This window comes from Triplophysa dalaica, chromosome 14, assembly GCF_015846415.1.
Source record: "Triplophysa dalaica isolate WHDGS20190420 chromosome 14, ASM1584641v1, whole genome shotgun sequence".
Lineage (NCBI taxonomy): Eukaryota > Metazoa > Chordata > Actinopteri > Cypriniformes > Nemacheilidae > Triplophysa > Triplophysa dalaica.
This window is the reverse complement of record NC_079555.1, coordinates 7,616,906-7,638,522: the sequence shown is the minus strand read 5'-3', so window position 1 is coordinate 7,638,522 and position 21,617 is coordinate 7,616,906. Positions and strand designations below refer to the sequence as shown.

Below are 21,617 nucleotides of genomic sequence, written 5' to 3'. Positions count from 1 at the left end.
AGGTTTGGGATCTTCATTTATCCGTGAGTCTAATTGTCTGGATGCTCTTCCTCCAGTCATTAACCGCTAACTCTAAAACTCGGGTGCGAGGGGTTGACTGGAGTGTGTCCCTTCATCGCTGCGGCTTTAATTAAAGGAGAGGTGCAGGTCGCACTGGCCGCAAGGAAGTAGTAATTGGCACTGGAGGCATCATGTGATGTGATTGAGACAGTGTTGCCATCAGACATTTGTACAGTATTCCTGTTACACTGATTCAAAATCCCTTTCCCGTGTTGCACGTTTAACGGGATGTTATTCATCTGTCGGATGATGAAAAGGGCAAATGGCAACTTGACAACACAATGAAAGCTTAGCTTAAGAATAAAACTTTTTTACTTAAGGAGCTTACTTAACTTTCTATTCAATTCAGTTTTATTTATATATCGCTTATCACAATGTTTTATTGTATCAAAGCATATTTATAAGAAGAAAGACAAAAACAAACAAAAGTTAGTAATTAGTATTAAAATAACAAGGGTCCAAGTCTGCTCTTGATTGTTGATGGAGCTGGGATGAACTTCTGTAATTACTGTTTACATTTTCCCTCCGCATCTAGTAAATAATTTCTTTAATATCTGTTAATACTGTCTTCTGTACATAATTCCTGTGGATCTTCCTTGATTCCTACTATAGATCTGTTAAAAAATTGTTCTCTATTGATTTTCTCTCCTCTCAGGCTTTTATATTCTATTGACATAACTAAAATTATTATATTTGTTATTAAAATTATTTTATCATAAAAATATGAAATACTTTTTGTTTTAGCTTATTTTACTGCTTGTTTTGTCTTATTTTAACACATTTTGAAAGGCTAGTTCACAAAAAATCTTGCATTATTTACTCGCACTTGTGTCACCCAAAAACTGTTAATACTTTCTTCTGCATAAAAAGCCAAACCACCAAACAACATTGGACTCCATTGACTTTCATTGTATGAACACAAAACACAGACATTTCTCCGACTATCTTTGATGTTACATTATAGAAAGGAAGTTATACAGGTCTGTAAACAATGCAAGGTCTTTCATTTTTTGGTAACATTGTTGAAGCATTTTAGTGCTTATATTCTGAATAAACAGAACGCATAAGCAGGGCTTGCAATTCTTTCCACATGAGAGATATTTTGTTTTAGCAGAAAATACAACAGTTTATACTCTGGAAACTTCACTAATTAGCCTTTTGTGATGTTCTTGTATTTAGTCGTGCACGCAGCTCCAGGCAGAATGTAGCTCCAAAATGCATATTTTTCTTGTCAGCCTTAATAATTTGTGAATCGGCCCTCCAGCAGAAATCCTTTTTAGTAATAAGGACAGTCTGGAACGGGCTTAACAGGCTTGTGGGAGAACTTCAAGAAGAACATTACATTACAGATTTCTCAGACTCGGTTCTCCAAGGAATGCGTCTGGTGCTGCCCTAATCTGAGATCTTTCCCCACCAACTGATCAGATCCGACCTTTAGATTTCTCTTCTTATCACAGTTCAGTACACAAAATCACGCCCGCAGCTCAACTCTGATGCCTTGAAGTGCAAGTCTGTTGTGAAGGACAGCATGCCTCCCATTCCATTCTCTCAATTAGTGGCGAGAGCATTTAATAAGGGTTGCATTGCAGGTTGCCCGTTTTGACTGCACACGATGTCCATTTGCCCCATAGGGGTTCTTCTTGTCTTCCCTTCTTTCTCTTTACTGATTAAGCTCATCCTTATGAAAGCTTTCATTTGATACTTTAAACACAGAAACAGGAATAAGACTTTGTGTGTTTTACAGCCTTGCCCGTGGCAACGAGTGAACTCTGACTCTTTAATCACAGCTAAACGCTGTCAGAGGGCCCGCGGTGAGAGTCTGGCTGCTGCGAGTCTGAAAAACGGAACGCAGAAGAGACGGGCCGAGAGATAATGGGCTTTAGGAGAAAATGTGCTGAGACGTCTCAATGTGGGGGGAAAAGAGGCTTTGAATCTTCAATAGCAACATTTTGCGGAGCTTCAGAGACCCAGAGAAAAGGCTTCTGCAAATTAAGCTCGGTCTAGAGTTTTATTTGTCCTCCTCCGCATTGATTTAGAATGGCTGCAGATGAAGGGGCCAAATGGACTCGGAGCCAAAGCGAAGTGGATTTTACGTGTTGAATGGGAGGGAAACTGTTTGTCTCGGTGTGAGGTTTGCGAAAGTGAGACGCTCGCTCTGGGGTTGATGAGGTCCGGGGGCCTCTGGGGGTGAGGCAAACAGTGGATGCGTTGTGTTTTTCTCCTATTTTTCTATCATCAGCGTGGGAGAGCCGAGGAAAGAGTGATGAGCACTGATTGGCTGTGAATGGAGCAGACGATGAGCTGCTCATCTTTCTTCACTGACCTCCCGCAGATCGCCTGCCTTTAATGCGCTCTGGTCATTTGTATGGCGTGAGAGCTCAACCAACAGGAGAGCTCGTCTGTGGCAGATTTACTCAAATCAATAACGTGCCTCCTACCCTCTCTGAGCTGCTTAGTGGGCCCGCATCAGCTCTCGGGAAAGACTGGCCGCGCTGCCAGGATGTTCCATAACCCCCCTCTGTGCCAAGCTGCCTTCTCGAAGTGCTGATCATCCTCCTCGTGTTTGCCTGGCACGGACGCTGAATACTGTTGTCTCAGTGCAAATGGTCCTCATTAGGTCCTTATCTACTTTTAAATCTGCCTTGTGAGTTCAGCCAAGTACTTGAAGTTTGTAGTTGTTTGTAGAAAAGCTTGTGGTTAAAGATCTAGACGGGTTCTGGATGGCTGTGTGCTGAGGCCAAGGGATGACATTTTCTTAAAATTTGAAATACAAATAATTCTCAAATCATTTATTTACTCTCACAAAAATATGAGTGTTTCTTGTGTGGAACACAAACGAAGATATTTTGAGAAATGTCATACTTTGGAAGTCATTCGTGGTCAATGTTGTTTCAAAATATCTTCTGCAGATGATAAAAAGTCAGGTTTCAAATGACATGTGGGTGTGTTTTCATTTTTGGGTGGACTATCCCTTGGAAGAAGTAGCATGTACAGTCCCCGTAGAAGTGAATTGTGTCTGAGATTTTTGAATGCGGGGTGAGGAAGACAGGTGACAATCTAACATCGCGTCTACACCAGACATTTGTTATTAATGGGTTTGTCATGTCGCGTTGCACCGCATCCAATGTGGACAAAATGTCAAATTCTAATAGGTTCTAATGGGTTCTATTGTCTTGTCAATAACTAAATATATATGTTGTCGTGTTCTGTAAGGTAGTAGTCCAGTGTAGACACAGTATTGTAGTCACCAAGAGACGCATTTAGTCACAGAAAAAGCTTAATACACAAAATTGGGAGAAGTGTCCCTCTCCATGTCTGTGGTGGGTTCAACCGTATTTATGCTAGCTAATATCACAAGAAAAGCTGTGTCAGTCTTTTATAGCATCTCTGGGCCACTGTAGGTGCATTTGCAAGATTAGGTACCTGCTTCCAAGTTAACGTTTTCTCTCGGTGTGGTATTGGCTCATTGATAATTTAGGGAGAATATATGAGGGGATGTAAATAATCTATACTTCAGCTAATCCCTTCTCTCAGTAGGATTCACTCGTATTGACCAAACACTGTGCAAAGCCATTTCAGTTTGCATATAACCAGCAACAAAATTCAATGACTTTACAAATCTTGTGACTTGCCAATTTCAGAATTACAGTTCGCCTGTCAACTTGTTGCTTGAAACGCAAAACACTCTGAAAGGGACGTTTCACCGAAAAATGCAAATTCATCATTCCAAATAAGTAGGACTTTCTTTCTTCTGCAGAACACAGAAGATATTTTGAAGAATGTTGGTTATCAAACATCATTGGCCCCAATAGACTTCTATTGAACACAATCTTCTTTTGTGTTCCACGGAGCAAAGAGTCATACTGGTCTTGAACTCCATGAGAGTGAATCAATGATGACAGAATTTTAAATTTTTGATTGAACTATCCCTTTAAGTCTGGAAGGAGTATGCTAGCATTCTAGTTAGAAGAGTCTCTTGTTTGTGCCTGATGTAAAAATCCCTCTTTCTTTTCCTCTGTGTTTCAGGTTGTGAAAGTGGCCACTGGGGGCCACACTGTAGCAGTCGCTGCCAGTGTAAGAATGGAGCCCTGTGTAACCCCATCACAGGAGCCTGTGTCTGCACAGACGGCTACCAAGGCTGGCGCTGCGAGGATCATTGTGAACCTGGCTACTATGGCAAGGCCTGCCACCTGAAATGTCAATGCCTTAACGGTGCCACCTGCCACCATGAGACGGGGGAATGCATATGTGCACCAGGCTATATGGGCCCCATGTGAGTATTAGAGATGAAACGGTGTGCAAAGTGGACTAAGTAGTCATCAGGATTTAAAGCATTTTATTGTACAATATTCTTTATTGGGGAGAACATTGTTTATTGATCTTCTGTGACAACATGTATGTTATCACAAGACTAATATTGAATAGGTTAAAAAGTGAATCAACTTTATGGTTAATATACAGCCCTTGAGAGAACTTCTTCATGATACAACTAGCTCCAGTCGCCTCTCATTATCAACATTATATATTTATCCCTTGTCTACATTCATTGTTAGCAGTGGTGCTCTGAAGTACTTGTGAGGGTACTTAAAAAGAAATATGGTTAGTTTTTTCTTGTAAGTTTTTGTTCTCAGGCCTTTGAACTTTCTTGCGCTTCATGTTGCAATCCTATGCAATGACTGTCTGAGTTTTATGTTTTGGCTCTTGTGGTTTGGTAGCTGTGGAGAGCGCTGTCCCTCTGGAAGTCACGGGCCACAGTGTGAGCAGCGCTGCCCCTGTCAGAACGGAGGAACCTGCCATCACATCTCGGGCGAGTGTTCCTGCCCTGCTGGATGGATGGTATGTCACTTTCACAATGGGAGAGTAAAAGCAGATACAGAGGCAATAAAAGAAAGAAAAGAGACAGAAGGGAGACGAGAATTGAAATGAAAAGACAGATAACATGAAATGAGAGAATAGCAGTTGAAGGAGAGGAAGAGGGCGAAGTACTGAAATGACAGAATAGATGTGTCAGAGTTAATATGAAGGATGAGAAGATGTTAAAGACATCTAAGTAATTAGATGGTAAAGAGGAGCATTAGGTGAATGAAGGGAAGGAGACAGGGGCCGTTTCTCAATATGCGTTCTTCACCGGTCTTGTGTCCTCGTGTTCTAGCTCTACGTCGTCAATAACCGTCAAAGTCCGGTTCTAATGCTCAAACATCACAAGAACAGAGAACGCATGAAAGTACCCAGATATATTCACGCCTATAGAATCCACTTGAAGTCCCAGAAGTCACTGCGGCACATCTATTCATCTTCCGAATCAACCTTCTTGTGGAGAAGACCGTTCTCCACAAGAACACAAGTCCATTCTTTGCGTTCTTGGAATTGAGAAACGGCCTGTGTTTAAGAAGTATATGAAGAAAGGTGGAGGACAATCTGAATAGAGATAGATTGACAAATCTAACAGGGAAAGAAATGGCAGTGATGTGCTGAGCTTCCAAAAGACCTGAAGTATTATTTTGACTGAAGATTGCTGAGCCTTGTTACAGCGATCTTGCGTCATCTCAAAATCTTAAGAGATGACACAACTATCAAAAAAAATCTTGCTAAAAGTTCAATGTGCTGTAGTATGAAGTTTGCTTAGTTCCCAAATAACTATTATATTGTCATGATGCTGGACATCAGAAGCGTGAGTACATTAACATGCAAATAATCATAAACATTATCGTAGAAAAGTTTACCGTCACCAATTCGATGACTTTTTTTTCAGATATTATAATAATATTAAACTCGTCAAAACAATGGAATAACAGAAATGAACTGAGGAAATTAGGTTGGGACTAAAAAATCCCAAAACAATTCAAAACCTGTTAGATTTGTTCATATTGCTGCTTTCCTTCCAAAACCTTGAACGTCCAAATTCGTTGTTTTCGCTTTTGCTGTCTGTGCTGGGGTCTTATTGGCTGTATTTAGTCAAAGTCATCCACTTTGAAAGCATTTTTATTAAATAAAACGTTAGGTTTGTAATGAAACTAATATGTCTGAGCAGTTATGCAGTATTTTTTATCAACAAAATTACATTTTTTGTTCATTAACGCATACACCTTCATATAAATGGTGTGTATCACTCTTAAAAATAAAGGTGCTTCACGATGCCATTGTGTAAGAATTGTCTAAATGGTTCCATAAAGAACCTTTTACATCAGAAGAATCTTTCTGTTTCATGAAAGGTTCTTTGTGGCAAAAAAAGGTTCTTCAGATTATAAAAAGGTAAGAAAGAGATGGTTCTTTAAAGACCCGTTGACTGAATGGTTCTTTGTGAAACCAAATTTTTTTCTTCCACTTTTTTTCAAGTGACCCTAAACTTTATAATGGTATAGTGTACATGGTGTGTTGCATAGACCTTTTTACTCAAACAAATTTTGAACAATATACAGTAATATTTGTTTCAACGAGTTAAAAAATTGTTCGTCAATAATCAATGTGAATCATATTTTTATTGCAAGGGCAGTTCTCATTAAATATGTGAATCCTTCAAACAATGCAGGGCCTATTTCATTTCTCTCGCATATGAGCTTATCGTGTGGTTAAAAAAGAAATTGGGTATCTTGCCCTAGAGCAACATCATGCAATAGATGGTTATATTTGGCAACAAAAGTGACGATGCCTTGTGCGATTGCCATTAATGAGCTGATTTATCTTCTCTCTATCCTCTTACACAACAGGGGTCTGTGTGTGCCCAGCCATGTCCATTTGGCAAATATGGCATCAACTGCAGCAAGGAATGCTCGTGTCGTAATGGAGGACTCTGTGACCACATCACAGGACAGTGCCAGTGTATGGCAGGCTATAGTGGCCACAGGTAATACAGCAAAATACAATCCAAGAGTCATCAGTGAAACTCGCACTTTATCTTAAATAATAAAAAATGCTGAAATTTATAACCCAACGTTAGGTCAAAAAGGGCAGAACCCTGCCGTTGGGACAAGTAAACCAAGCAAATGGTCTAAAATAGACCCAAACATAGATTAATTTACAACCCAACGGTTGGGTTTAATGACCCAACGCTGGGTGGAAAATAACCCAGCATTTTTTTGTGTAAGTATCATCTTGGTTGTAGTTGTTAACACAATTTTTTTGAAAAAATACAAATCGATACGAGTGTAGATAAAAGTACAGAATTATAGAATTCCAAACATGTTTTGAGACATCACCGAGAAGAAACTGTGGAAGTGACATGTGGTTATTTTTGTTGACATTGAAGAGTCATCCAACTTCTCTCCCCATCTTTTAAAAAAGCACACACACACACAACACTATGTTAATAAGCACAGTCAATTTGGCTGATGAATAATTGATGAATGATTTTTTTAACTGCCGTGTTTACATTCCCCATGTCCACTGATCCCACTCAAAGCTCCGCACTGGTCTGCTAAGTTTCTTCCCATTAATTACCAGTAATGGAGTTTTATTAGGATCCAATAGAAAATGCTGGGTGTCTTTATATCCCTGTGTCTCCTGCAGTAGCTTAGGGTTTATTAGTGCACTAAAGTGATTGTCCGCAGAATGAAAACACTTCCAAGACAGGCACTTCTTATCCTCTAATATTTAACAAAATTGCCCTCATTTATTTGGTCCCTGACAGGCGAATTAGCCCTGCAGGAATAATCTGAGATTCCGTTAGCGAGCCCCCCGCCCCGGTCCTTCTCACACCCATCTCTCCTAATACAAATGATGACGCTGGTGTAATTTCAACATGAAACATACCTAGTCCGTTTTATAATTTAATTGAGCTATTTATCTGTCTCGTAATGGCTTCTTTGGACGCTCAAGATTGATGTTCTGCCACGGTTGTACATTGAAGTTCTTGTGGAAGTCGTTGTTCCTTAAGTCACTTTGCTATTCAACAGAGAGAATAGGCCCGGGTCTAATTGTATTCGCTGTAATTAATGGCTGCGGTCTCGGTTTGCTGGAGCCCCATAGGCGACGTCAGGGGCCTGACGAACTGGAGGAACCAGAAAAGATGGCTGGAGCATGACCCTTGATCTTTAGATTTAAATATCCCTGTAGCCTACTAACTCTGCGAAGACTTTTCTTCTTCTGTAACCGCTCCGAGAGAAGACAGTATACATCCAAACATTGTGTTATGAGTGTGCAAGGGCTTGCTTTCTTACCTTAATGTGTCTGAATCGTTCCCAGGTGCCAGGAGGAATGTCCTGTCGGGACTTATGGCCCCCACTGTGCCCTTCACTGTGACTGTCATAACGGGGCCAAATGTTATCACATCAACGGGGCATGTTTGTGCGATACGGGATTCAAAGGGCCTCACTGCCAGGACAGATTCTGTCCACCTGGTCTCTACGGACTCATCTGTGACAGATACTGCCCCTGTAATGCCACCAACACGCTCAGGTGAGCAAATGTGATTGTGGGCCAATAAGCTCAGCTAGAATGGTACAGTAACTGTAGAATTGAGAGGTAATGATAATTTCTTCCATATTTTGGGAATTTATCACTTGCTTTCTTCTGCAGAACACAAAATAAGATATTTTGAAGAACGTTGGTAACCAAACAACATTGTCCCCCGTTGACTTCCATTGTATTGACAAGAAAATGTCATTTCTTAAAATGCCTTCCCTTGTGTTACACAGATGTTGTGAATGACATGATGGATCAGAATCAACAGAAAGCTGCAATTTGAACTAAACAATACAGCTAAATTAGTTTAGCCAAGCAATGCTTATCTATAGTCCCTCTGGTCACTTCCATGACCATTACTCATCCAACAGCTTCCACATGCGTTTACCTCTCGGTGCCATATGTGAGTGAAGAGCTTCATTTGACTTAATTTGACTTGCAAGTAAAAATCTGAACACCTTTCAGCTTAAGCATAGCACTTGCTCTTTATCGCGACCTGCGCTTCATTCATTATTTCTTAGCGCGTTCCAGCCTAATGCAATGTTAATGCCTGGTATGGGCAGATTAGGCCCTGAGACACTGGGGCTCATTACTACACGAAGGAAAGAAAGGACACACTATTCATCTGAGTGGGGCTCACAGACACCAATGAATAACTCAAAATGGTTTTAGTGCCCTAATTTAACTTCCTTAGTTAACGTCTTTCTGTTTAGATGCTTGAAATGTGACAATTGGGCGTATTTGAATTTAAATCTCCTTTTTCATTTTCTTTTCCAGTTGCCACCCTTTGACAGGTGAATGCTCTTGTACAGCTGGGTGGTCAGGTCTGTACTGCAATGAGACCTGTCCCCCCGGTTACTATGGGGAAGGATGTAGTGTTCCGTGCCGGTGTGTTAATGGAGCAGACTGTCACAGTCTCACCGGGGCATGTATCTGTGCCCCGGGCTACATGGTGAGTCTGTGTTTGTCATTACCATTCAGTTCTGCAATGCTGAAATATTGTGTCATTTGAGGTCCAATGTGTAGTTTTTCGAAGATCTGTTGATAGAAATGCAATATAGTATACATAACTCTGTCTTCAGAGGTATATAAAGACTTTACATTATGAAGCGTTTTGTTTATATTACCTTAGAATGAGCTATTTCTATCTACATACACCGCGGGTCCCCTTGCATGGAATTCACCATGTTGTCTCTCCAGTAGCCCTAAATGGACAAACTACTCTACAGAGCGCATTTCATAAATATGTTATCTCCTCGGCAAAGAAGCGACGACATCTTACAATAGTCATGTTTCACCCTTCACACTAAAAGCCAAGTGTAAACTGGGTTCGGATTGTGATCAGATCACGCAAAGATTCAGAAGTGGACGGAAACCATGTGTAGTTTGAATGTGAATGTGTCTTGCTAACTTAATTCCTTCACTTTTTCTGGCAGTAAAAGAGAATCAGGCGTGAACAAGACTGTGTCTCGACAGACCTGTTATGATCGGATTATAACAGAATAGAAAGTGTAAACACAGAGATATGATATATGAACATGGCAAAACTAATAATTACATAATAAGAGTTTATGATAAATGGTTTGTGTTTGTGGATTGTAGGAGAAAGCTGGAAGCACCCATGAGAGATGATTTACAGTCAGCATTTTTCTTTATTTATCTCAAAGTTTTCATGTCCTCACACTTAAAGCAGAAGTGTCAGCGAATACAGTTTATTTGATCCTTTGAAAAGGATCTCTGCATCAGTATCGCACACACACAAACTCATAGGGAAACACATAACATCCTGCGGGGAGGCTGGGAACAAGGTTAGATTCACAAAGTTTAGTAATGCCAGTCTAAAATGCTTGCACTTTAATACACAGCAGGTTTGGACTTAACACAAAGTTCCTGCCAAATGTAGAATGGAGAGCAAGACGCAGGGACTCCAAAATAGCTTATGGTTTCCAGGCAGGACTTTACAAAAGAAAAATAACAAATCGTTTGCTATCTGGTTGATTGCACACGGTGTAAAATCTGCTAGGCTCTGTGCCCTCGCATAAACAAAAGAGATGCTAAAATGAAGCGATGAGGATAGAGGATGAAAAAAAGATGGAAAGTACATTTCGATTTTATTTAGAGAGATAGGTAGATGACTTTTGCTTTTATTGAATGAGTCATAATATTGCTTATATTTCCTGTTCATTTAGAGACAAATATAATCCATATAGAAACTGAAGAGTAACCAAAATAACCAAATGTTAAATAAATAAAATATAAAAAACTAAAACCAAGCGAGTGAGCTGATAAAATACAGACTGCGCTTCAGGTAAAAACTGTCACGCTGTGATGATTAAGACAAACACAGTTCTAGAGGCTCGAGCCAACTTCTACAATGACTCTAGCTGTTCGTGTGTCCTGTGGCAGGGCCACTATAGCCATTTGAACCAGCAGGCGGAAGCACGGACTGTATCTTAATTTTCACCACCTGCTCGTTGGGTTGGATTTGAGGGGCCCGCTGCCAGTTCCATTAAACAATGCTCGAGGAGCTTTGGCCGAGCCGCCCATGTCGTTTGAGCTGCGGTGGAATTGGGACATGATGCTCCATTTCTCAGCCAGCTTTTTCATTTGTGAAAAAGGTTAACAATTTGACCGCAGTGGGGTTGGAAATGAGGGATAATGGCCAGCAGAGTTCTTATCAATATATTACTTAGTGATGGACATTTATTGGGGTGGGAAAGGAACATATACTGTATTTGCTTGTGCTGCTAAGAAGGTACTGGTGTCTGGATACCAGACATTTAGGGTTGCTCACAACCGTCCACAAACCCACTAGCAAGCATTTTGGTAGCATTTCAATAAGAAATCAGTCAATCTGATATAAAATGTGTTAATAGATAAGTAGAAAGACGAAAGAGCATTGTGTTAGCAGCTCAGAGGTTGTAAATTCAATTCACGGGAACACACATATGTTGAAGGGATAGTTCAACCGAAAATGAAAATTTTATCACCCTCTTGTCACTTCAAACCTGAATGACTTTCTATCTTCCGCTGAACACGAAAGAAGATATTTTGAAGAAAGTTGGTAACCGAACAGTGCCGGCACCCAATCCCTTCTATTGTATGGACACAGAAAACAATGCAAGTTAATAAGTGCTGGTTAACATCATTCTTCAAAATATCTACTTTTGTGTTCTGCGGAAGAACCCCATGGAATGACAAGAGGGAGAGTGAATGTTTTCTTATATTAAATAATAAATCGTTTTAATATGGCATTTTTCATTGTAGTCGAGTCTTTGGCATACATTGATGACATGTGTTGCCAATATTAGAGGGACAATCCCTTTCGTCATTTCTTAAAATTAATATTGCATATAGTCCGTTTAATATTTTACCTGTGTTTCTTTCTCCTTTATCTTAAATGTGTGCTTCTCAGTGATAACCACTGTGTGTGTGTGCGCGTGTGTCTGTGCGTCCGTGTCTGTGTTTCTATGTGTGTTAGTACGTGTGCATAGTGTGTGTGTGGAGTGTTTTGTATGTTTGTGGGTTTGAATCGGTGTGTGTGTGTTTCTGTTTTCTTTGTTTTCACTTTTTTTGTTTTTACTTGTACAACTTTAAAGCTGTGTCAGTGTAATCTAGAGCGTTCACAGCACTCGCCAAATCCCCGTGGTCAGCCGTGAGCCAGAGACTCTTTTACCTCCCGCTCATTCACCAGTCGATTGCAGGTTTGTTGAAAAGTCAAACTAACTAACTTTCTCGCCCCATTTGCGTCTCCCTGTGCCGATAGTTTTTAAGTCCTTTTTCCGTGGAACAGAACTGCCATTGTTAGCAGTCTGTTTGCTGTCACTTTTGAGCGGAACAAAGATAACTGCACGTAGATTGATAAAAAATTAATCCAGAGATGTGAGCTTTTCATGTGGGGAGAGGATGGACGAGCAAGGCAGATGGTGAGGTAGAATATTTGAAATGGGGAATACAATAGGCATGAGAGAATGGGAAAAGAAAGAAAAGGAGTAGGAGTACGAGAAAATATTGGAAATGATTGAATCAAAACGAGAGGGGGGAGATGGAGATAAATGATGACAGATTGAAAGCGAGAGAGGGTGGAAACGAAAATATAGAGAGAGCGAGTTGGTATTTCTTTAAGCCCCCATGGTGTCCTGTGGCATATCTTATCTTGTCTCCCGCTCAGACCCGGTTCCAGATGATAATGAGAGAGTGGGTCCTTTGCCGCTCAATCCCCGGCACTCAGGAGACGGCGGCAGGAGCCGCCCGGTGCACTGCCATTACCCCACTAATTTGGAGTCTAAATCATTTTGTCAGCTGTCAATCAGAGTCAGGGATGAGGCAAGAAGATACTGGTGATGGCAGCGCAGGGATGCAAGCACCTCCCTTGCTGATCCTGGTATAGTACAGAGATTGTGATGGTATTGTTTGGCTGGGCAGCAGGGTTTTAAAGTATGGTGTCTGTCAGTCATCGGGCACTGTGCTGGAGTAGTTAGCTTGGGGATGGAAGGAGGTGCTGAGGGCCAGGGGCTGTCTGCTCATTAATGCAGCCAGGGGAAAGCGGGTATTTAGCACAGAGCTCCGAGCGTCCTCTGCCACTCTCTGTGATAGCAAGGACACAAACTACACATGGACGCCAGGTTTAGTGCTGTTAAAATATAACCTAATACTGATTCTGGTTACAATGAGACTCCCTTTATATCGGAGCTCATGTGCTGCCATTGTTCAGCAAAATTTTTATATAATATATTGGGTGGAAATGGATTTTTACAGAATTCTCTGATGGGTTTTGAGGTCATGGGCTTATTTTACAAAATGAAGTACATAAGTATTAATGTTAATAACTGGAATTGGACATTTCTAATGAGAATGTCAGGAGTTTGAGTGGTTGCCAAAGCACTGCTATGTGGTTAATAAGATGTTTTGAGTGTTTTTAGAACATTTCTATGCGGTTGCTAGAGGGTTCTCGATGGTATAAAAAAGTTTTCTAACGGGACCCATTCAGAAGACGCAAACTCTTCTGATATTGTGGTGCTTAGTTATCACCCCTTCAAATGTGTTGTATTTCATTAAATATTTTATTTATAAAAATGTGATATGTATATAACAGTATAGACGCTATATCTTCACTGTCCTTCCGAAACCTCGGATGTCAATGTTTTTCAGGAAATGGAAAAACACTGTAGCCTACTTGTGATAAATGATTAAATACGGTGTTGTCAAAGTTGAATAGCACTTTTGAATACTTTTTATTGGTTAGACGTTTGGAAAATCCAGTGAAAAACATGAGGTGACTAATGTAATGTTTTATGGCAAAAAAAATGAATCACAAAATATGGAGATACGAGGCTTCAGAAGGAGAGCAATTATCAGATTAGGAGCAACAAAGTTGTAATAGCAAAAAGTTTGTGTTCTTCGCTTTAAATTATTTATTATAGATTTTGAAATACATTACTCAAATTTGAATATATAATACTTAAATGTATAGTTTTAATACTGAAAATAATAATTTTATTGTTTTGCCTAGCTCAGTTATTTTTTTTATTACACAGTAAGATGTTCTTTGTTATGAAAACACCAAATCACAAAAAATTACTTTAGCTGGGTTTTCACAGGCAGGGTCACATGTATGTTCAATATACTGTATATTTAGTGTATGCATATGTTTATTAGGGAGATGACTGTTCCCAGACATGCCCACCAGGGCTGTACGGTACTAACTGCACTTCTGCCTGCCACTGCCACAACCTGGCATCCTGTTCCCCAATCGACGGCTCTTGCATATGTAAAGAAGGTACTGTAAAATCTCTTTTCCTTCTTTCTGTCATCTTTCACTTTCCTTTAGGACTCCTTTTTTTTATTGACAAAATTCACTTTAAGCATATTTAGGCACTTTAAAAATAGTGGCCTTTCTCTTCTGGGAACACAGACAAAAGATTGATGTCTCATTCTGCACTATACAGATTTTTTGCCCAGTCAAATGCTTTTTAAAAAGAGACTATTGCTCCCCTTAATACCAGCTGCAACCAAGTGGGCCATATTGGGTACAGTATTAAAAACTTATCTTGCAGGCAGTTGTTACTTAAAAGAACCCAGCTCATTTTATTTAAGAGATAAACACTGAAACATCAGACACTCCCAACCATTATAAAACATCCCATCCATACCCCACAAGTTCACATTTCTCAATTTGACGAACTGTATTTTTCGGTAGAAAGGGATCCTGAAGTCCCTTCAGGACATTTTCAGAGGATACAGAGACACACCACTTACTTAGACATGGGTTATTTAGACAGTAAAAGCATTTGGCTGACCGCAGCTAACCACACCTACGGGACGGACCCCACATTGCATTAACATGGACTCGTCCTAAAAAGCCGATACCAGTGAAGCATTCGTTCAGATCCCTTCAGCATGGGAGGAAGCTCATTAGAGACACTACTTTCAAAAACCTCACCCCATTCATAATGCAGTACCCCAGTGTGCTACACAACTTCTCTGTCTATCCCTCTCTGCTCATATGTTGACCTCAAACCATGCATATATTCCACTCATTGACTGCTTTGCAGTGTGCGGCACTGGAGAGTACAATTCTCTGGCTCCTGTCACTTATGACCCCACTTCCCCTCTCTCTGCCCCAATAATTGAGGTCTGTTATAAACTGGTGAACGTTTATTGGGGTAAAAATACACTTCATGTATGATCATGAGACATTTTTAAGGAGTATTGCAGAGTATAAGATATATGCTGACATGTTTATGTTTAAGCCAAAGCCAAACATTTAAAGGTCCGTTGTGTAATTTTTGGGAAGGATGTAATAAAAGAAATGCAATACGATAAACATAATTTTCAGAGGTATATAAAGATCTCATATAATGAACCGTTATGCCTTTATTACCTTAGAATGGGCTATTTCTATTTACACTCACCACGTTGTTTCTGCTGTAGCCCTAAACAGACAAACTGCTCTACAGAAAGCATTTGATCAATGTCTCCTTCAGCAAAGAAGCGAAAACGTGACGACATCTTAGTTCTGTGTCAGCCAACGTAGTGCCTCGAAACGGAGGGGTGGAGTGAGCCGATGGTTAAAATTCTCAACCTCACTGCTAGATGCCGCTAAATTTCATACACTGGACCTTTAAGTCAAAAGATTTTGATGACAAACGCAAAATCAGTCAAATTTCTTTCTTGAATGCACATAAGTAAACAAATTGGTGAATGCCTGTACCCATCTTTTCCTGACAGGTTGGCAAGGTGTCGACTGTTCCATCCTTTGCTCCAGCGGCACTTGGGGTTTGGGCTGTAACCAAACTTGCCTGTGTGCCAATGGTGCGGCTTGTGACCCAATAGACAGCTCTTGTTCTTGCACCTCAGGGTGGAGAGGGGAACGGTGCCAGCAGCCCTGCCCCGTGAGTTTTTTCCAAACACGATTTCCTCTGTCTGTCTGCCAGAAGACTGCCCCCTTGACTTATAACTGTGTATCATGACAAAACAGTTTGTGATGTGTACGTGTGTCAATTTTTCAGGATGGCACATATGGGCTGGAGTGTCGAGAGCGTTGTGACTGTAACCACGCTGATGGATGTGACCCTGTGAGTGGCTTCTGTCGCTGCCTGCCGGGATGGACGGGTGAGTGTCAGGCCAATGACATCATCACATTGATGTACTTTAACTTGACAAGTGGCCAATAGCTGCAAGCTGTGTCGGCACTGAGGCTATAAATGCTATGCCATGTTTATTGAGCTCAACAGAAATAGAATGCCGTGCAGCAATAGTAAAAATCGATGTTGTCAACATATATGAAATACTTAATTGCTATTGTTATGTTAAATCTGTATCAAATTTTTATCATTTTAGATCATTTTTAGATTATTCCTCACAGAACCACCATACCTCCAGAACATTTTATCACAGGACATCCGAGCACCACATTTGAGGAGTTCTCACTTTTTAGGAGTTCAAGAATCCAGCCTGCGAATTAATATGAGATATCTCAACCATGAAGCATTTATTGAAATAGTTGCTGAACATGTTACCTAATTAGATCGCATTGACCCAGAATCAAGCAGTCGTTCTTGTACAGCTTTCACGCTGCGTTCACACCTTCTGTTACAGTGGTCTCTGCACCGCGTGTCCGTGCACTAGACATGTTTCAGCACCACAGAAGGCCCTGTTTGCAAGTACTTGAGCATTACAGTAACACTCGAAAGTGTTAAAAAACACAGTAAGAGGAAGAGACGGAGCTGTTCGGGTCAGTACGTGTGCTTTTGCCTGCAGGCCCACAATTGCTCTCTTCGTTCAGGTCTCCAAATTCTGTCTGTGTGCTCTGGGATATAGTGTAGCTTTCATTATCTGTGAGAAGGAGCCAGCAACGCAGAAATCTCACGCTCTGTCTCCTGCCCAGGTCTCCACCATCTGCCAGACCTAATGGAGTCACCAGGGTGCAAATAGGCCTCAGAGACTGAGCATCTGAACAAGACTATGCAGAGCAGTGATTTATGAAACACATTTGGATAGACAGAGTTAGACTTACATAGTGCATACTCTCGTGTTGTGTCTAAGAGAGAATATGAGCTAAATGCAGAACAGGAGATTGTAAGAACATGGGGAAGATTCTATAAGGAACTCACAAGCAGGAATGAATTGTGGCGAGAGACAGAAGACACAGAAAGTAGATGGAGACAAATGCAAAGGTTTTTGAATGTGTGCCAGTATTGTTAAGAAAATACACCAAATGATCAATTAAACTGTATATAAATAGCATTCTTAAAGAAATAGTTGTTCTTAAAAATCAAATGGGAATGGTTTTCTGTTACCATTTAACATTTTTACCATTTTACCATTCTGTTAACATTTTCAAAATCATCTTTTGTGTTCTGTGGAAGAAAGAACACAAAACATTTAACATTTACATTTATGCATTTGGCAGACGCTCACTACATTGCATGATATTATACAATTGTATTTGAGGATGTGCAATCCCTGGGATCGAACCCATGACCTTGGCGTTGCTAGCGCCATACTTTAACCACTGGTCTACAGGAAAGCATATTTAAAATGGTTAGGTTTGTATAAATCTGTGATCTACTATTTGCATTTATTTGCAGGAAATTTAAACGAGACAAATTGGTCAAAATAACGAAAAAGATGCAATCGCAGTCTATCACACTGCTTTTGCAGGACTTTGTGACTCCTGAGGTTTGATTTATTTGGAAATCAAGATACTGGACTGGAATTGCCACAATACATGCAGAAATGCTCACTACAAACAAAACTTAAGTGGTCGCTTAATCTTTTCCACGGCTGGTCAAAAGGTAATAAATGTGAAAAATTGTGTTTCAAGTGTATATTGTGATCGTTTTGTGTGCATTTAAAAATATGCCAAGTACTGAAATGCTCAACCTGTCGGCCGTCCTTGATCGTGTCGAACATTCAGGTTGTTAATTCAGAAACTGATATTCTGAGAAGGTGAGAAGATAAAGAGAGGACCCTGAGAGAGAAAAAGGTGGCTTTTGAGGTACAAGGGAACAGGATAACTAAAGAACAGAAGTAAAACATGCCCGAGGAAAGACAGGCTGTAAGTGTTTTATCAAAAGGGAAGAGAGCGATATGTGTGACAGAAATTAAATGGTCATTCTAAAAGAGAGGAAGAGACAAAATGACATCGAGATCGATGAAGTGAAAAAGCAAAGAAACGTGGAGGAACAATATTAGCGGCTTCAGGGTCTCTACAGTGAAGGATTCGGAGCATGAGAACAAGTGACCTGCAGAAGCACGTGCCCTTCAGAAACATGCCGTCATGTGTGCCTGTGTCCACTTAACACACAAAGTGCGCTGGAAAGTGATGCGTACGATGGTACTTCTGCTTATCTCATTAATTGGCTGCCGGTCCCTGTGGTGGTCCAGAAAAGTCTCGTATGCAGAGTTTTTTTCCTCTCTCTCTCTCTCTCTCTCTCTCTCTCTCTCTCACTCTGCTCAAAAGCTGCTCTGTTTGTCACCATTAGTCTTTCAGGGTGCTCTTCTATTCTAATTCATTGCTGACAATAAAGGAAGTGCGGGACTTTTTTCTGCCTAGCCCTGCAGAAGCTCAAACAAGTTTGCCCCTTTTTTGATGGTCGGGTGGGCTTGTCCTGCTCGCTCATCTCAGCTGCCCTCCGAACCCTGCTACCTTCTGTTCTGCCACAGTGGTAGTGCAGGTATGATGCCTGTCCCTAGAGTTTAGACCTGGACTAATTCAAAGCCATGAGACTAATGCTGCTTTAATGTGCCGTGCCACTCGCTCTGTCAAAGAAAATTGCAAATGAGGTTCCTGGGCTACAGCTTGAAAGTGTCTCTATGTGTGTGAGAATACGTGTGTGTGTGTGTGTGTGTCTAAGATTGTGTGTGCGCTCGTAATGTCTACCTTCTATGCCATTATATCGTGGTTATAGAGGTTGGAAAATGTAGTTATTTATTTATTAAGGATGTATTATTAAAGTAATAAACCACTTGAGGCTGTGTGTTACAATTTTTTTATCGAGGGTAAGGGTACATATAATATACATGAGAAATAATATACATGATTATGTGTCTAATATAACCAAATTATCCTAGTCATGCTATTCACATTAATTTCATAACTCAGTTCTCATCGTGCATATCAACAATTGTCTCACTTGTGTATTTTGCACTTGTCCTTAGGCATTTTAAGTAAATCAACCGAGACAAAAAACTTAATGGGATAGTTTACCCAGATTCATCAAATCTGTATGCTTTCTTTTGCAGAACACAAAAGAAGATATTTTTAAGAATGTTGGTAACCGAACAACACTGAACCTCATTGACTTCCACTGTTTGAGACGTTTCTCAAAATATCTCCTTTTGTGTTTACCTGAAGAAGAGTCATATGCCTGTTTTAAATAACATCAGGGTTAATAAATGATGACTGCATTTTTGTATCCCTTTAATAAAACATACCTTAGAATGAAATGACGTCTCCTAAACTGTGAAAGAGCAATACAACTTTAATCATTGGTAGCTGAGCTTGTTTGAGAGTGTCCACGTGTTGTCTATGTTTGTGTCAATATGGCCGAGCTAACCTGTCCGATGTCAATGCATTTCAAGACTATCAAAGCATATCATGAAAATATTGCAGGTCTCTTCATTATATATTTGTGCGTGTGTACTTGTGGGTGTCCCCAGCGGAGCGCTACATAAAACAGCTGAAAGAGAATGAGAGACGAGTCTCAACCACTCAAGGGACACGGCCCTATTAATGAACACACTGCACTGGCAGAGAGACCCAGTCTGATCAAAAATACATATACAGAGAGCATAGCACAGCACAGCGCGGCCCAGTGCTGCGGCCGAGAGATATCTGAACCCACAGAGCCACGCTTTCAAAACCAGGACTCAAAACAGACACACGCATACATACTGGTTGCTGCCCTGTTGTTGTACCAATGAAACTAACTTAGCTATGATGCAACGCAAGGTTCTGGTATTTCGTACATGCTTCTCATGCTTGTTTCTTCTTCTGGCTATTTAAGTAAATATGGAAGCACGTGTGAAAAATGCAGTGATGCTTTCTTCATTGTTTTAACAGGCATCCACTGTGACAGTATATGCCCTCAAGGTTTCTGGGGGCCTAACTGCTCCATGACCTGCTCGTGCCAAAATGGTGGATCATGCTCTCCTGAAGATGGTACATGCGTGTGCGCTCCCGGCTACCGTGGCACTTCCTGCAAGAGAAGTAACTTCCTTTTCCACCATTAGCCACATTATAATCATTTTCTTATTCAGTATTTTTGGTTTACTTTCCAGCACATTAAATCTAAACATTTGAAACAAAATAAATGTATTTTTTTAAGCAAAATTGTAGAACAAATGGCTTGTTTTTAGTCATAGCTATATAAAAATACTTATTATTTCAACTATATTAGATGTATGCTTGCATCTAAAAACAAGGAAAACCACTTGCAAATGAGTAATAAAAAAAAAAGATAATTAAACGTACAGTATATTCTTAACATACTAAATTTTGCTTTGCAAGTAAATTAAGTCTTAATGATGTTAAGATGTTTATGCAAGACAAAAACACTGATTAGGAAAACATGTTGGACAGCGCATGTCTCACTCAATGTCACCTTCTCCGAGTTGACACATAAGTGTTTCATTCGAACGCTCTTCATACAAGATGATAAACAACTGGTGGGAATGAGAGGGGGTCACAACTGTCAAATCCAGACGTTGACCCACAGGGAGTGTAGTGGGATGAGCTGAAGAGGGAGACGCTTAGTGAAGAGTCATAAACATGTGTGAGCAAATCTTTAATCGCACACGTCTTAATCACTTCAGCCCCACTCCTCTGTCTGGATCACTGTGGAGATGCCGAGTCCATGTGGGGCTCTCATCAGCCTCTCTGTGAGGAGAAGTGTTTGCCCAACCTCTCAGAGCCCTTCCTCTTAAGACTCTCTCTCTTTCTTGCTTTCTTTCTCCCTGTCTCACTCCTGCTGCTTTGGGTTATTGCTGGCCATTTTCAAAAGCATGAAATATTAAAACATTTAGAGAAAAAATATATATATGAAATATTTGAAAAACATTAAAATATATGTATTATATATACATCAATATTTATAAATGCATATTAGTGCTGTCAAATCGATAAATTATTTGTTTGTGTTTATATAATATATGTGTTTGCCGTGTATGTTATATATACATAAATGCAGACACATGTGTCTATATCACAAATATTTACAAAAATATATATTAACATATATTTAAATATTATTTACATTATGTATAAATATAAATAAAAACTAATAATTTTTCTTAAATATATACATGTATGTTTGTGTATTTACACACTCACACATATAAACACAAACATTTATTTTTTAATCGATTAATTGATTTGATAGCACTTGTAAGTAATAATTACTTGTAAAGTAATTTAAATATTTTTATAGGAACACTTTAAGTTTATTTATTGACAGTTTTGGGATAATTAAGCACATTTTGTTTAGCAATAAAATGTGTTTAGTATTTCATTTGTATTATTATTACATTTCTTAGTATCCTCAGTGCTCAAGATTCCCATTACTGCACTGTTACAGTAAAAATGTGCTAAAATATTTGTATTTTATGACAGTATATTGAAATCAGAATACTTTAAAGGCAGTCCAACAAAT

The 21,617-nt window shown here is 39.9% G+C and overlaps 1 protein-coding gene across 3 annotated transcripts in view; it reads left to right on the top strand.

Moving 5' to 3' along the window:
* Positions 1–21,617, top strand: part of megf11 (multiple EGF-like-domains 11) — a 101,501-nt gene that overhangs the window by 63,148 nt on the left and 16,736 nt on the right. For all 3 annotated transcript variants that reach the window (XM_056766729.1, XM_056766728.1, XM_056766727.1), the window contains exons 7-15: positions 4,087–4,333; positions 4,776–4,896; positions 6,768–6,904; positions 8,242–8,454; positions 9,238–9,412; positions 14,119–14,239; positions 15,691–15,854; positions 15,972–16,074; positions 20,030–20,176. In XM_056766729.1, coding sequence (XP_056622707.1) covers positions 4,087–4,333; positions 4,776–4,896; positions 6,768–6,904; positions 8,242–8,454; positions 9,238–9,412; positions 14,119–14,239; positions 15,691–15,854; positions 15,972–16,074; positions 20,030–20,176 — 1,428 coding nt within the window. The remainder of the gene's footprint in view (positions 1–4,086; positions 4,334–4,775; positions 4,897–6,767; positions 6,905–8,241; positions 8,455–9,237; positions 9,413–14,118; positions 14,240–15,690; positions 15,855–15,971; positions 16,075–20,029; positions 20,177–21,617) is intronic.